The 14,364-nt window shown below is 49.3% G+C and overlaps 1 protein-coding gene across 4 annotated transcripts in view; it reads left to right on the top strand.

The window, feature by feature from the left end:
• The window catches only part of ATN1 (atrophin 1), a 32,208-nt gene that overhangs the window by 13,735 nt on the left and 4,109 nt on the right, over positions 1-14,364 (top strand). For 3 of the 4 annotated variants that reach the window (XM_053371685.1, XM_053371684.1, XM_053371687.1), the window contains exons 2-9: positions 1,010-1,221; positions 3,196-3,249; positions 3,512-3,649; positions 5,287-5,400; positions 5,725-7,718; positions 8,690-8,912; positions 10,621-11,338; positions 13,743-13,886. In XM_053371685.1, the coding sequence (XP_053227660.1) occupies positions 1,144-1,221; positions 3,196-3,249; positions 3,512-3,649; positions 5,287-5,400; positions 5,725-7,718; positions 8,690-8,912; positions 10,621-11,338; positions 13,743-13,886 (3,463 nt within the window). In that variant the 5' untranslated portion in view covers positions 1,010-1,143. The remainder of the gene's footprint in view (positions 1-1,009; positions 1,222-3,195; positions 3,250-3,511; positions 3,650-5,286; positions 5,401-5,724; positions 7,719-8,689; positions 8,913-10,620; positions 11,339-13,742; positions 13,887-14,364) is intronic. The other variant, XM_053371686.1, reaches the window with a different exon arrangement.

Genomic DNA, 14,364 nt, shown 5'->3' with positions numbered 1-14,364 from the left:
TAAGTAGCATGGTTATGAATTGAGCAAATTTTTGAAGCAATGGGGTTTTCTTGTAGTCCAGCTTCACAGACATGCGATCAAGGAGAGGGAACCACTGTTAATGTTCAAACAGATAAATAAGAGCAACAACATAATAATTCAGGAACAACTATAAGCAGTCGTAGTGTCGATGTTTTGTTGTATTTTGTGGCAATAAATGATTTCTTTTTTTATGTTGTTCTTGCCAGTTTTGGGGGAAGTACAGTGGTATCTCGGGTTACATACGCTTCAGGTTACATACGCTTCAGGTTAGAGACTCCGCTAACCCAAAAATAGTACCTCTGGTTAAGAACTTTGCTTCAGCATGAGAACAGAAATCGTGCTCCGGCGGCAGCAGGAGGCCCCATTAGCTAAAGTGGTGCTTCAGGTTAAGAACAGTTTCAGGTTAAGAATGGACCTCCGGAACAAATTAAGTACTTAACCTGAGGTACCACTGTAGTCTATAAATGAACAAAATGAAAGCATAGACTCATTTCTCTCTGCTGCTCTGAAATGCTTAGTGCAATTTGTTGTGTTTTAAATTGTAACTGTGTATTCACTGAAAGGAACTGAGGTTAAGGAGCATTATGCTATAATAATATAACATTTATTTATTTATTTATTTATTTATTTATTTATTTATTTATTCATACATACATACATACATACATACATACATACATACTCAACCCATCTGCCTGGGTTTCTCCAGAGTGCTGGATGAGGCCCTGGGAGACCAGGGTTCAAATCCCCCCTGTGCTGCGAATCTCACTGGATGACTTTGGGGCTGCCACTGCCTCTCAGCCTAAGCTACCTCACAGGGTCGTTGTGGAGATAGAATGGGGAGGAGAAGTTATGTTCGCCACCTTGACCTCCTTGGAAAGAAGGAAGGATATAAATCAAGGAATGAACAAATCTCTAGCTATGATTCACATACGCAGCACTTCCAGACCTCTTAATCCTTCCCACTAACCAAAATTCTCTGTTTTAGGAATTGTTGGGAGCCTAGCATCCTTGGACAAAGTTCTCCCCGCCCTTTTCCCGAAGAGCAGAGGTTGTTTTACCCTTGAGGCTCACACCTCAGTCTCCCAAGGAATAGTTGTGTGGCGGACTGTATAAAAGTTAATGTTTTCATCCACTCGGACAAAGGAGAATGGGGACCCTACATCCAAAAGAATGAAGACTCGACAGAATAAAGACTCCGTAAGTGCCCAGGAGACTGCGGGGTAGAGAGGGGGACGGACTCAGGTCTCTCCAGTATTGTTGCAAAGCCATCATAGTTGAAGCCTTACTCTCCATGAATTTGTCTCAGGTCCTTTTAAAGCTATCCAAGTTGTTTTGGGCAATGAGGTAGAATAAACTTAGAGGGGGGGGTCTGCAGGGGAGACTTTGAGAACATTGGAAAAGCTTAAGGGTTCATGGACATAAATAGCAGGGGAGCTGGTCACTTGTGGACCATTTGCACCTGGGTGATGGATAATTTTTGGGTGTGGTTTGGGGGGAGAAAAGAAGCAAAAAATGGGGGGATTTGGGTGTTAAATTGTTTCAGTTGATTAATTCTCTGCCTTTTAATTTATAAATTAAGTGACTCAATTCTAAATAAAGCCATGTCTAACAAAAAAAAACCCCAACACCCTCAAGATAGGTGTGTTTTCAATATATGAAAAGTAAAGCTGGATTATTAACAAATCAATAAACTAAAGTTAACTAATCACTCTTGGGAGGAAAGGCCATCCTAAACAGTGTTCTTTTTAATCCCCTATTACAAACGTCCTTCAGTGAAATAACTGTGTTCCTCAAACTGTCAGCCTCTGCTGATTAAGATTGAGGTCCACCAAATAATGAATGGAAAGTTTAGTGCAGAGGCCTTCAAACATCTCACCTTGGTAACTTGCCTCCTTTAGAATTCTCGGGAGAAAATCTTCTAAGATGTTGCTGGACTCATACGCCCATCAATCCCAGACAACTTGGCCATTGGTCAGAGATGTTGGGAGCTGTGATCCAGCATGATCTGGGGAGCACCTCATTGGCTACTCCTGTTCTAGGGTGTACATTCGGTTCACACAGGGTCTGGTCAGGTTCATGGGGCCTCATGAATCTTCACTTACGATGCACCTGGGTCATGTACAACAGTCCCATGCAGAAGGAATATAATAATAATAATAATAATAATAATAATAATAATAATAATATATTATTATTTATACCCCGCCCATCTGGCTGGGCTTCCCCAGCCACTCTGGGCAGCTTCTAAAAATTATTTAGGGCTTTAAAGGTCAGCACCAACACTTTGAATTGTGCTCGGAAATGTACTGGGAGCCAATGTAGGTCTTTCAAGACCGGTGTTATGTGGTCTCGGCGGCCGCTCCCAGTCACCAGTCTGGCTGCCGCGTTCTGGATTAGTTGTAGTTTCCGGGTCACCTTCAAAGGTAGCCCCACGTAGAGCGCATTGCAGTAGTCTAAGCGAGAGATAACCAGAGCATGCACCACTCTGGCGAGGCAGTCTGCAGGCAGATAGGGTCTCATCCTGTGTACCAGATGGAGCTGGTAGACAGCTGCCCTGGATACTGAATTGACCTGCGCCTCCATGGATAGATCTATCTATCTATCCAAAATGACTCCCAGGCTGCGCACCTGGTCCTTCAGGGGCACAGTTACCCCATTCAGGACCAGGGAATCCCCCACACCTGCCCGCCTCCTGTCCCCCAAAAACAGTACTTCTGTCTTGTCAGGATTCAATCTCAATCTGTTAGCCACCATTCGTCCTCCAACCACCTCCAGACACTCACACAGGACCTTCACCGCCTTCACTGGTTCTGATTTGAAAGGAAGAGCAGCAGTAATGGGCAGAGTGCCTTTCAGGAAAGTTTGTGCACCATTGTTGAAGTCCACAACGAGGCATCCTTGACAAGCCTCCAAGGAACCTCAGAGTTTCCTGAAACACAGCGTGAAAACTGCAGATTTATTAATGAATAAGTAAGATAATGGACTAGGCAGAACTGGCAAAATTAACAGCAAAATGAAGAGAACCTAATGATGAGTGTTTTATGGAAGAATGGATGGCTTTTTCGGGATACTTAAGGAAATATTATAGCATGATGGAACTCAAGAACAGGATTTGAGCTATGAACCAACAGATGTAATTAGATTATAATAATTGTGGTTATGATTTAATAGATGGAAGATAGGGTGCAGCAGAAGGGGAGGAACAGCAACTCCATGGAAAACAAGGTGGGAAGTCGACAAAAAAAGCAAAAAGACGAAATTGTGCTTTGATTGTATATGTTAAAAATGTTGAAACTTAATAAAATATAATCGGGAGGGGGGAACCTATCACTTTGACAGTTCCATGCATCAAAGCGATGGTGCGACTCAACCCTGAGAAACACTTGTCAGAACAGGGTGGGATTGGCCCCAGCTTGGGATAAGCAGGAGGCACTTTCACAGGACCATTGAAATAAGCCTCTCGTCTCTCCGTTAATTTTCTCTGCAGATGTCGATGCGGAGTGGTAGGAAGAAGGAGACTCCGGGGCCCCGAGAGGAGCTCAGGACGCGGGGCCGAGCCTCTCCAGGTGGCGTCAGCACTTCCAGCAGTGATGGCAAGGCTGAGAAATCCCGGCAAACTTCCAAGGTAGGTCATCATAGCTTCTGTGTCAAGCTACACTTTGGCAGCTCAAGAATTGGAAGTGACAGTAACACACTTATTTGAGTTGCACCAGATAGTCCCCAGTTTTGGTTTTTATGTGCACTAGAAGCAAGATGTTCTACCCAAATGCACCAATGGGAAATGCAAGTTTGTGGAATTCTTCACATCCATGGCACATGGTACCTGAGACCAGTAAGACATGGGCATCTCTGGAACTCTTATGCTGCACCATCATGACCCTATCAAGAGTCAGGAAAATTAGAACAAGCAATGATGAATGTTTACCTTTTATTTAATTCACCTTTGTTGTGATTTTGCAGGGGTTTGTGCGGCCTTGTTAATATGATTTTGTTTCCTTAACCTTTTTGAAAGTCTCAGTGAAAAATTGCATTAAAAAAAAAGCTGTTTTAGAAATTTCTCCAAAAAACCACTTAGATTGTTAAAATAATTGCCGTTCAAAAATCCTTTTGAGTGAAGTTGTTTTACCCAGGAACTGATTCTTTAGCACCTCTGTCTGTCTCTCTGTCTGTCTATCTATCTATCTATCTATCATCTATCTATCTATCTATCTATCTATCTATCTATCATCTATCTATCTATCTATCTATCTATCATCATCTATCTATCTATCATCTATCTATCTATCTATCTATCTATCTATCTATCTATCTATCTATCTATCTATCATCTATCTATCTATCTATCATCTATCTATCATCTATCTATCTATCTATCTATCTATCTATCTATCATCTATCTATCTATCTATCTATCTATCTATCTATCTATCATCTATCTATCTATCTATCATCTATATCTATCTATCTATCTATCTATCATCTATCTATCTATCATCTATCATCTATCATCTATCTATCATCTATCTATCTATCTATCATCTATCTATCTATCTATCCATCTATCTATCTATATCTATCTATCTATCTATCTCTATCTATCATCTATCTATCTATCTATCATCTATCTATCTATCATCTATCATCTATCTGTTGCTTCTTCCTCCTGGATGGAAAAGCCTCACAGTTCTATGCTCAGTGTCAGCACTGTGTCCAAGTGAGAGCAATACAAATTAACAACTGAACAACAATTGCTCCCGTGAGCAAATGCTTTGCAGCACTGAGTTATGCATCCCAGAGTGCTTCCTCTTTGGAGCAATTATTGTCCACTTGTTAATTTGCATTATCTTCACTCTCACAAACATGGATAGCTCAGTCGGTCAGAGTGTGGGGCTGATAACGCCAAGGCTGCAGGTTCGATCCCCATATGGGACAGCTGCATATTCCTGCATTGCAGGGGGTTGGACTGGAAGACCCTCAGGGTCCCTTCCAACTCTACAGTTCTATGTAACCACTTGTCCTGTGTTCTGTCATCAAGTAACAAAATATGATCACCTGCATAGCCTCACAATGCCTTCCCGTTCTCCTCCCGAACTCTGAACGATAGCTCATTCCTTGGACTAGTACAGGAAGTAGTTTCAGGTAGTTTAGCATGCACATCGTGTTACATTACATTTTCCACAGTTAAAAGAAGGCAAAAAACAAAAACGTACATTGCAAAACTTGGGGAAGAAATTTCTAACCGGGCCTCTCTCTGCCTTGCAGAAGGGTCGGGTGGAGGAGTCCATGGCCCCTAAAGGAAGCAAGCAAAGCCGCCCGGAGGAGATATCGGAGAGCGAAGGAGAGGACACCAATGCCCCAAAGAAAACTAAAACCGAGGTGGGGCTTTCCTGGCCACAGGCCTCCTCTCCCTGCATGCCCCAAACACCTCTTGAGGTGTCCTGTCCCAGGTCCTTCTAAGGCTGTCCCTGCCTTTCCGGTGTTCACCTGGTTTCCTGTGCTGACCTGTGCTAGGTCTGGCTAGGTCTGCTTCCATACCTGAGACCTCACCAAGCCACAATGGCTGCAGGTTCTTCTTGTGTGAGCGGGGCATACTACCCTTGAAGAGCCCAAATTTGCTGTGCACCCAAATTCTCCCTCTAGGACCACCCCCCCACCTTGCGAGACCCTCTGCTCAACCTGTGCCTCATCTCTCCACTCCAGGAGCTGCCGAGGCCTCAGTCTCCCTCAGACGTTGACAGCCTCGATGGCCACAGCTTCAACGATGAGACAAGCAGCGACCCTCGCGACATCGACCAGGACAACCGGAGCACCTCGCCCAGCGTCTACAGCCCCGGCAGCGTGGAGAACGACTCCGACTCCTCCTCAGTGCTGTCCCAGGGGCCGGCCCGCTCCTACCACCACCCTCCACTCTTCCCCCAGAGCCCCTCTCCTGCCCCCCTGGCAGAGGGCCTAGCTCGCCCACCAGAGCCAAACTTTGGCCTGGCAGGGGACGTCCACCCTCCGGGCCCCGCTGGCAGTTACCAGCCGCAACTTGAGGCCCAGGCCTCGAGGATTTTCCAGGCGCAAGCCCCGCCGCCTCCCACTCTGTCTGCCAATTCCTCTTCTTCCTCGTCCTCACCTTCCTCCTCTACCTCCTCCTCCTCCTGCACGACCCACGTCCCCCTCTACTCTGGCGCCAATGTGGTCCAGATGGGGCCCAAAGCAGTTGGTGCAGGGCCAGGCCTCCCCGCGCCAGGCGGGCGAGAGCAAGCCCTTGGCACCAAGCACAACCCGCCCCCGACAACCCCCATTTCCTTGGCCCCGGTGGCGGGGGGTCTGCCCCCTCAGAAAACCCCTCCGAACAACTCCCCATCGGTGCTCCCTTCCTCCGCGGCCGCTTTCCCCCACGTCCTTGCCAACCTGCCCCCGCCGCCCGCTCTGAGGCCCCTCAACAATATGTCGGCCGCCTCCAGCTCCCCGGGGGTGGCGGGGCAAGCGCTGGGCGGGCACCTCCCGCCCCCCCACGGGATGGGCCAGGACAAGTCGCCCGTCCATTCCCGCTACCCCTACGCCCCCGCCCCGCCCCCGCCCAGCTCTTCGGCCGCCCAGTACGCTCTGCCGCCCCCTTCCCAGGCCCTCCCCAGCTACAGCTCCTCCTACGGCCACTCTTTCCCCCAGCCCAGCAGCCTCTCCGTCGCCAGCCAGCCCCCCAAGTACACCCAGCCCTCCATGCCCTCCCAGCCAGTTTGGAGCCAAGGGCCGCCGCCCTATAGCCGCCCCCTGGGCAACGTCGGCTCACACCCTCCGGCCGCCTTCCCGGGTCAGGCTGCCCTGCACCAGCAGCAGCACCAGCATCACAGCCACGCTAGTGGTGCGGGGGGCCCAGCAGCGGCTGCGGCAGCCCCCCAGGCCCCCGGAGGGTATCCCCACCCATTGGAGCCAGGCCCGCACCACCCGTCCCACGCCGCCTATGGCCTCCGCCTCTACCCACCCCATGGCCATGCCACGTACAGCCAGGCCCCTTCTGCGTCTTCCTCTTCCGCCTCCTCATCCTCTGCCTCTTCTTCTTCTTCTTCTTCTTCCACCACCTCCTCTTCTTCCTCCTCCTCTGCACCCCAGGGAACGTACCCGGGAGTCTGCAGCCACCCCCAGGGGCAAAACACAGCGGCCTACACATTCCCACCGCCGCCACCGCCTTCGCCTGCCCACGGAGCCGGACCACCAGTCACCTCCGCCTCCGCCACCCTATCCACCGTTATCACCACCATGGCCTCCACCTCGGCAGCCCCCTACAAGACGGCGTCGCCCCCGGCGGGGCCCCCCTCAGTAACCACCTACGGGAAGCGGACGGCCTCTCCGTCCCCCACCTTCCAGCCCCCGGCCCCCTACAAGCCGGGCTCCCCTCCTTCCTCCGCCTCCTCCTCTTCCTCAGCGTCCTCATTTCGTGCTGCCACCCCACCGGGGTACAGGCTGGCCTCTTCCCCGGCGGGCGGGGGATACAAGGCCCCTTCGCCAGCCCCCGTGGCCCCCCCAGCTGCGGGGGGCATGCCGGCCCCTCCCCCTCCCTTGCCCCCGCTGCCCCTCAGCGCCGCACAGATCAAGCAAGAGCCTTCTGAGGAATACGAGCCCCCGGAGAGTCCGATGCCCCCTGTCCGGAGCCCCTCGCCAGCCCCCAAGGTGGTGGACGTGGCAAGCCATGCCAGCCAGTCTGCGAGGTGAGGAAGGAAAGGGAGCCAGGGACAGGGCAGAAGGGGGAGGAATGGGGGAGAGATGGAGTAAGGATGAGCGGGAAGGGTTGGGAAATCTCAGAGCACGTCATAAAAGAAGTTCTGCCATTGGGCCTGCACCGTGCGTGAACCGCCAATCCAAGCGCAGCACCTTAGCCACCTTCTGGTGGTTTTCCTCTCAATGGCCAAAAGTGGTCACTTGCATTCTTCTTACAAAGCAACTGGATAGAATAATGCCTACATGTTTTCACTTTAAGTAGCATGGAACTAGACCCTTCCTTTTGATGCACCTTGGAAAATCTCAGAAGCCAGAATTGGACTTTTTGTGGATCAAGTGGGTGGGCAATCTTCACTAGTGCCCCACAACATTCCTTGCTTTCCTCATCCCCTACCAACACTAGTGGAAACAGGATAAAGTATGCAACAACAAAAGAGAGAGGGGGAATTCTGCCCATGGCTTCATTGATCTAATTCACACAGATTGGAGAATTCATATTTTTTTTGCTCGAGAAATTAGGGAGCACGGTCTGTGAGGGGCATAGTCTGGGGAGACAGAATGGCATAGGGAAGAATCCCAAGAGGCTAGCTAGAGAGGCATTTGCCCCCCCCCCTTCCTGGGTTTTGGAGGACTCAGATACAGTTGCACCTTGGTTTTCGAACAGCTTAATTCTCGAACGTTTTGTCTCCCGAACGCCGCAAACCTGGAAGTGACTGTTCCAGTTTGCGAACTATTTTTGGAAGCCAAACATCCGACGGGGCTTCCGCGGCTTCCTATTGGCTGCAGGATCTTCCTGCAGCCAATCAGAAGCCGTGATTTGGATTCCGTTCGGCTTCCGAGGTATGGCTGTATATACATGCTATTTTCCTTTGAAGGCATATTTCTCAGTTGTCCTCACCACTTTTGGCCTTCCCCCCTTCTCCATTTTATTTGGGCGTTGCCGCCTTCTTCCCTTCCACAGGTTCAATAAACACCTGGATCGCGGCTTCAACTCCTGCTCACGGACCGATCTCTACTTTGTACCACTGGACGGCTCCAAGCTGGCTAAGAAGCGGGCAGATCTTGTGGAGAAGGTGCGCAGGGAGGCTGAGCAGAAGGCCCGGGAGGAGAAGGAGCGTGAAAGGGAGCGAGAGCGAGAGAAGGAGAGGGAGAGGGAGAAAGAACGGGAGCTGGAAAGAAGTGTGGTAAGTAGTGGGGCTGGAGCCCCCGTTTCCCAGTTAAAAGGCTAGGAAACTGCCAGGTTTCCACCAGTGATGAGCAGAGCCAATCTTGGACAGAACAATGGTGTAGTCAACATGGTGGTCTGGTGCCAAACCTGACGAATGAATGGCCTGACTTGGGACAAGGCCTTTTCAGTTATGCCTGTAATTGTCATGGACTGGTTGGACTCTGAGGAATGGTGGGAGAAATCAGCTGGGAACCCCCAAGTGGAGAAGGCTCAGAGCCCGGAGATTGGTGGTGGGACAACGATGAGTGGTCAGAGGAAGAAGGTGGGGAAGAGGAGTTGGAAGCTGAAGAGGTCACAGGGCTTAGTGAGCGGGGAGAGTCTGTGGTAGAGAGAAGTTCAGAATCAGAGGCAGAAGCTGAAGCAGGAGATGAGGGAAGCCAAGAGGCAGAGATGAGTCCAGCTGGTGAAGAGGCACAGGGGTCTCCCCCTCCTGCTGCAACAAGCTCTCCCAGAACCAGAAGAGGCGTGAAAAAAGGCGGAGGAGGGGTTGACTTCACGCAGGCGCAGTATCCAATTGCTTGTTGGGGGAGCAGAGAAGAGGGAACTTAGGCAGCTGTTGGGAGGGAGGGACCTTCAGTCTCAGCAAATGCTTCATGGGGGCAAGCCCTGCTGGAGATGAGTTGCTGTGCTCATTAGGACTGACACTCCCGTGTCAATCGTGTTTTTGCCAATAAAGAGGTAACTCAACTTGCACAGTGTGATTTACTTCTGGCTTGCTCCTGATAATAACACAGGACCCCTTGCTGCTAATTAAAAGGAATATGGTTCATTGAGGAGCGTTGTGTACAGGTGTATTTTGATGTATTGAATAGAATGAAAATTTATGAGTCATGGCAGAGGGGAGAGCACGTGTACAAATTCAACACTTTGTTTTGTTAATGTTGTTAATATTGTTTTATAGATATGAATGCTGCTGTACTTCATGAATCCTATAATATGATTTTTGGTGTAACTGTGATGTTTATGTTATTTTTTAGTTGTTTTGTTAATAGCGTTACATAGATGGTAATTGTTTGATTTGGGATTGTTTTACTGATGATTTGTTAAGTACAGTGGTACCTCGGGTTAAGAACTTAATTCGTTCTGGAGGTCCGTTCTTAACCTGAAACTGTTCTTAACCTGAAGCACCACTTTACCTAATGGAGCCTCCTGCTGCTGCGCCACCAGAGCACAATTTCTGTTCTTATCCTGAAGCAAAGTTCTTAACCCGAGGTACTATTTCTGGGTTAGCGGAGTCTGTAACCTGAAGCATATGTAACCTGAAGTGTATGTAACCCAAGGTACCACTGTAATCCATACGATTTATGGTACCTTGGGTTACATATGCTTCAGGTTACATATGCTTCAGGTTACAGACTCCGCTAACCCAGAAATATTACCTCAGGTTAAGAACTTTGCTTCAGGATGAGAACAGAAATCGTGCGGCAGCAACAGGGGGCCCCATTATCTAAAGTGGTGCTTCAGGTTAAGAACAGTTTCAGGTTAAGAACAGACCTCCAGAATGAACTAAGTTCTTAAACCGAGGTACCACTGTATTTGTGATGTTCCATTATGTTATTTTTATCTGTTGTTTATACGCCGCTTTGGGATTTATTTGAATAAAAAGCGGCATAGAAACAGAATCGATCAATCAATCGAACACGCCTCTCTCTGGTCTTTTGCAGAAGGTGGCGCAAGAAGGCCGCGCAGTGGAGTGCGCCTCCCTGGGGCCCGTCCCTCACCGCCCGTCGTTTGAGCAAGGCAGCGCCGTTGCCACTGTCCCCCCCTACCTGGGCCCCGACACGCCGGCGCTCCGCACCCTCAGCGAGTACGCGCGGCCCCACGTCATGTCCCCAAGCAACCGCAACCACCCCTTCTACGTCCCGCTGGGCGCGGTGGACCCCGGACTGCTGGGCTACAACGTGCCGGCCATCTACAGCAGCGACCCAGCCACCCGGGAGAGGGAGCTGCGAGAGCGGGAGGCCCGCGAGCGAGACCTCCGGGACCGCGACCTGCGCGAGCGCCTCAAGCCTGGCTTCGAGGTGAAGCCCGCCGAGTTGGAGCAGCTGCACGCTGTGCCCAGCGCCACCATGGATCCTTTCCCGCGGCATGGGGGGCTGGCTCTGCAGGCCGGCCCGGGCCTGCACCCCGCTTTCCCTTTCCACCCGGGGCTGGGCCACCTGGAGAGGGAGCGGCTAGCGCTGGCGGCCGGCCCTGCCCTGCGGCCCGACATGTCCTACGCCGAGCGACTGGCGGCCGAGCGGCAGCATGCTGAAAGGGTGGCCGCCCTGAGCAACGACCCCTTGGCCCGGCTGCAGATGCTCAACGTGACCCCCCATCACCACCAGCACTCCCACATCCACTCCCACCTCCATCTCCACCAGCAGGACGCCATCCACGCAGGTGAGGAGCGGGGCCTCTCTCTCCAACGTGCCTTGGCATCACTTTTAAGTCTTGTCCTTAATCATAATAATTGCATTATTTCTAGGCCATCCATCTGACTGGGTTGCCCCAGCAAAATATTAAGTAAAATATTAAACATTGAATAAACAAAATATTGAAAGCACAGGCCCCTGGCAATACTGAGGACCTTCACAGTGGTATAGCAAGAACAACAACAACAAAAAAAACATGGGTAATGATTTGGGGCACATTTCCAAGTTTTTCATATTTCATTGAAACAAAAAGAGAAGTCTCTAGTCCCATGCTACTTAAAGTGAAAATTGTTGTTGTTGCTGTTTAGTCGTTTGGTCGTGTCCGACTCTTCGTGACCCCCTGGACCAGAGCACGCCAGGCACTCCTGTCTTCCACTGCCTCCCGCAGTTTGGTCAAACTCATGCTGGTCTCTTCGAGAACACTGTCCCACCATCTCGTCCTCTGCCGTCCCCTTCTCCTTGTGCCCTCCATCTTTCCCAACATCAGGGTCTTTTCCAGGGAGTCTTCTCTTCTCATGAGGTGGCCAAAGTCTTGGAGCCTCAGCTTCAGGATCTGTCCTTCCAGTGAGCACTCAGGGCTGATTTCCTTCAGAATGGATAGGTTTGATCTTCTTGCAATCCATGGGACTCTCAAGAGTCTCCTCCAGCACCATAATTCAATTATGTAGACATTATTATTTCTAGTTGCTTTGTAAGACAATTTGGGCGGCTCCCAACAAATATAATAGCATAATAAAACATCAAACAATACAAACTTTCCTGAACAGGGTTGCCTTCAGATGTCTTCTGAAATTCAAATAGTTGTTTATCTGTTTGATATCTGATAGGAGGGCATTCCACAGGGAGGGTGCTACCTCTGAGAAGACCCTCTGCCTGGTTCCCCTGTAACTTCACTTCTTGCAGTCAGTTTGAGCCCCACGTTGGACAAAATATTCCTGCATTGTAGGGGGTGAACCTAGGTGACCATTTTGGTCTCTTCCAGCTCATGGTACAGTGATGGGCCTCTGTTCTGGCTGTGCCATTTCAGCCGGCAAGGCATGGAATTCTTACATGAATGAACGCTGTTGCATACAAGATAATCTCCTGCATATGGGAAACTGGTGTGTGTCATATGGGACTAGAATCATTCTGCCTGGTGTATCTTCTGCACGATGGGGATTTTTGCACGCAGAACAGCAGTCAGTTGTGCAGACCTCCACATTCTGTCTGACATGGTACAGCCCAAACCTGGGCTTGGCACCTCACCTAGAAGTTAAGCTTCAAGGAACTGTGCTGTTCTTTTCAGCCTGGAAGTGCCAATTAATTAATTAATAGTCTGTGTATTTTCAGCCTGTTACAGGCTTTGATTGCAAGTTGAAAGACGAACTCTTGAGACTCTGCTTCCCTCTTTCTTATCTGTGGACTTTTTCTGCAATCCAAATTTTGCAGAGAAATGCTGGATTCTGCCACTTGAATACTGTTATTCAAATCAAGCAAACGTCCATGCAAAATTGTTGCTTATTTTGCATATTTCATACTGCTTTTGCTGCTCAGGGCTGGAAAAGGAACTCTGAAGTACTAAAGTCTCTGGACATAACCTCTGGACATTTTATTCAGTCACTCTTTGGGGGCTCTGTGATGTCCTGCTTGTATTCCTATCTTTGCATGTGTAAAAGCTAAAACCTTGTTGAGATTCTCAGGGATCTGGTTACATGAATCAGGCCCCTTCATGAGAGGAAGAGGAGTGGTATGAATGTTAATGTGAGCAATGACGTCCAGCACCTAGTATAATCTCAGCTACAAATTCTCTGTGTAGATATTATGCTGTGAACTGCCCTGAGATCTATGGGATGAAGGGCGGTAAACAAATTTAATAAATAATAATAATAATAGCTGTTTTTCTCAGTGTATCTGATACCCATCAGCAATGCGTGAGTAATACCTGTCTACCTTACAAGGATGTTGCAAAGATTACTGAAAAAACGCCACATAAATGCTAACATACAATTTAGCCTGAATGCAAAAAAATCAGGAAGAAATTGTATTTGAATTTACAGTCGTATCTCGGAAGTCGAACGCCTTTTGACTCGAATGTTTAGGCTCCCGAATGCCACAAACCCGGAAGTGAGTGTTCCGGTTTGCAAACGTTTTTAGGAACCCAAATGTCCAATGTGGTTTTGCAGCTTCCGATTGGCTGCAGGAACTTCCTGCAGCCATTCGGAAGCCGCACCTTGGTTTCTGAACGTTTTGGAAGTCCAACGGACTTCCGGAACGGATTCTGTTCGACTTCCAAGGTAGGACTGTATTACATATTACACAGAGCCTTTTCCCCCTCTTGTTGCTCTCTATATCCCATGCCATAAGCTAACTGTTTACAATCTTCATTTCCTCAGCTTCTGCCTCTGTTCACCCTCTTATCGATCCACTGGCTTCTGGGTCACATCTCACCCGGATACCCTACCCAGCTGGTACCATCCCTAATCCGCTCCTTCCTCACCCACTGCATGAAAATGAGGTGCTGCGCCACCAGCTTTTTGGTAAGATCTCTGTCAGGGATGAGGGAGAGCAGCATAGAGGCAGGGGCAAGATTCGGGTGCAGGGAAGAGAACGGACAGAACGAAAAACAGGAGTGTGAGAAAATGGATTGAGTGTGGCAGAGAGCATAGGCGCATGCGTGGAACTGCAAAACAACTGTGAATCAAAAGCGAGGACCTGATTAGGGAGCAAGGGAAGAGCTCTTGGATGTAGGATGATAGACTCTGGGGGACTGGTCTTCGCAGAAATATCATGTGCTCTTTCACACCTTCTCTGCTGTGGGTCCTTCTCTTGCCCTTTTATTTATGGAAATAAGACAGGGAAGTGTGCAGGCAGCATTTTTTTCTCTAACCAATGGCTTACTGGGAATATACCGTATTTTTTGCTCTATAGGACGCACTTTTTCCCCTCCAAAAATTAAGGGGAAATGTGTGTGCGTCCTATGGAGCGAATGCAGGCTCCTTGGCTTCAGCGATAGCA

This window comes from Podarcis raffonei, chromosome 17, assembly GCF_027172205.1.
Source record: "Podarcis raffonei isolate rPodRaf1 chromosome 17, rPodRaf1.pri, whole genome shotgun sequence".
Classification (NCBI taxonomy): Eukaryota; Metazoa; Chordata; class Lepidosauria; order Squamata; family Lacertidae; genus Podarcis; species Podarcis raffonei.
The sequence above is the reverse complement of the archived record's forward strand: the minus strand, read 5'-3'. Positions and strand labels throughout refer to the sequence as shown.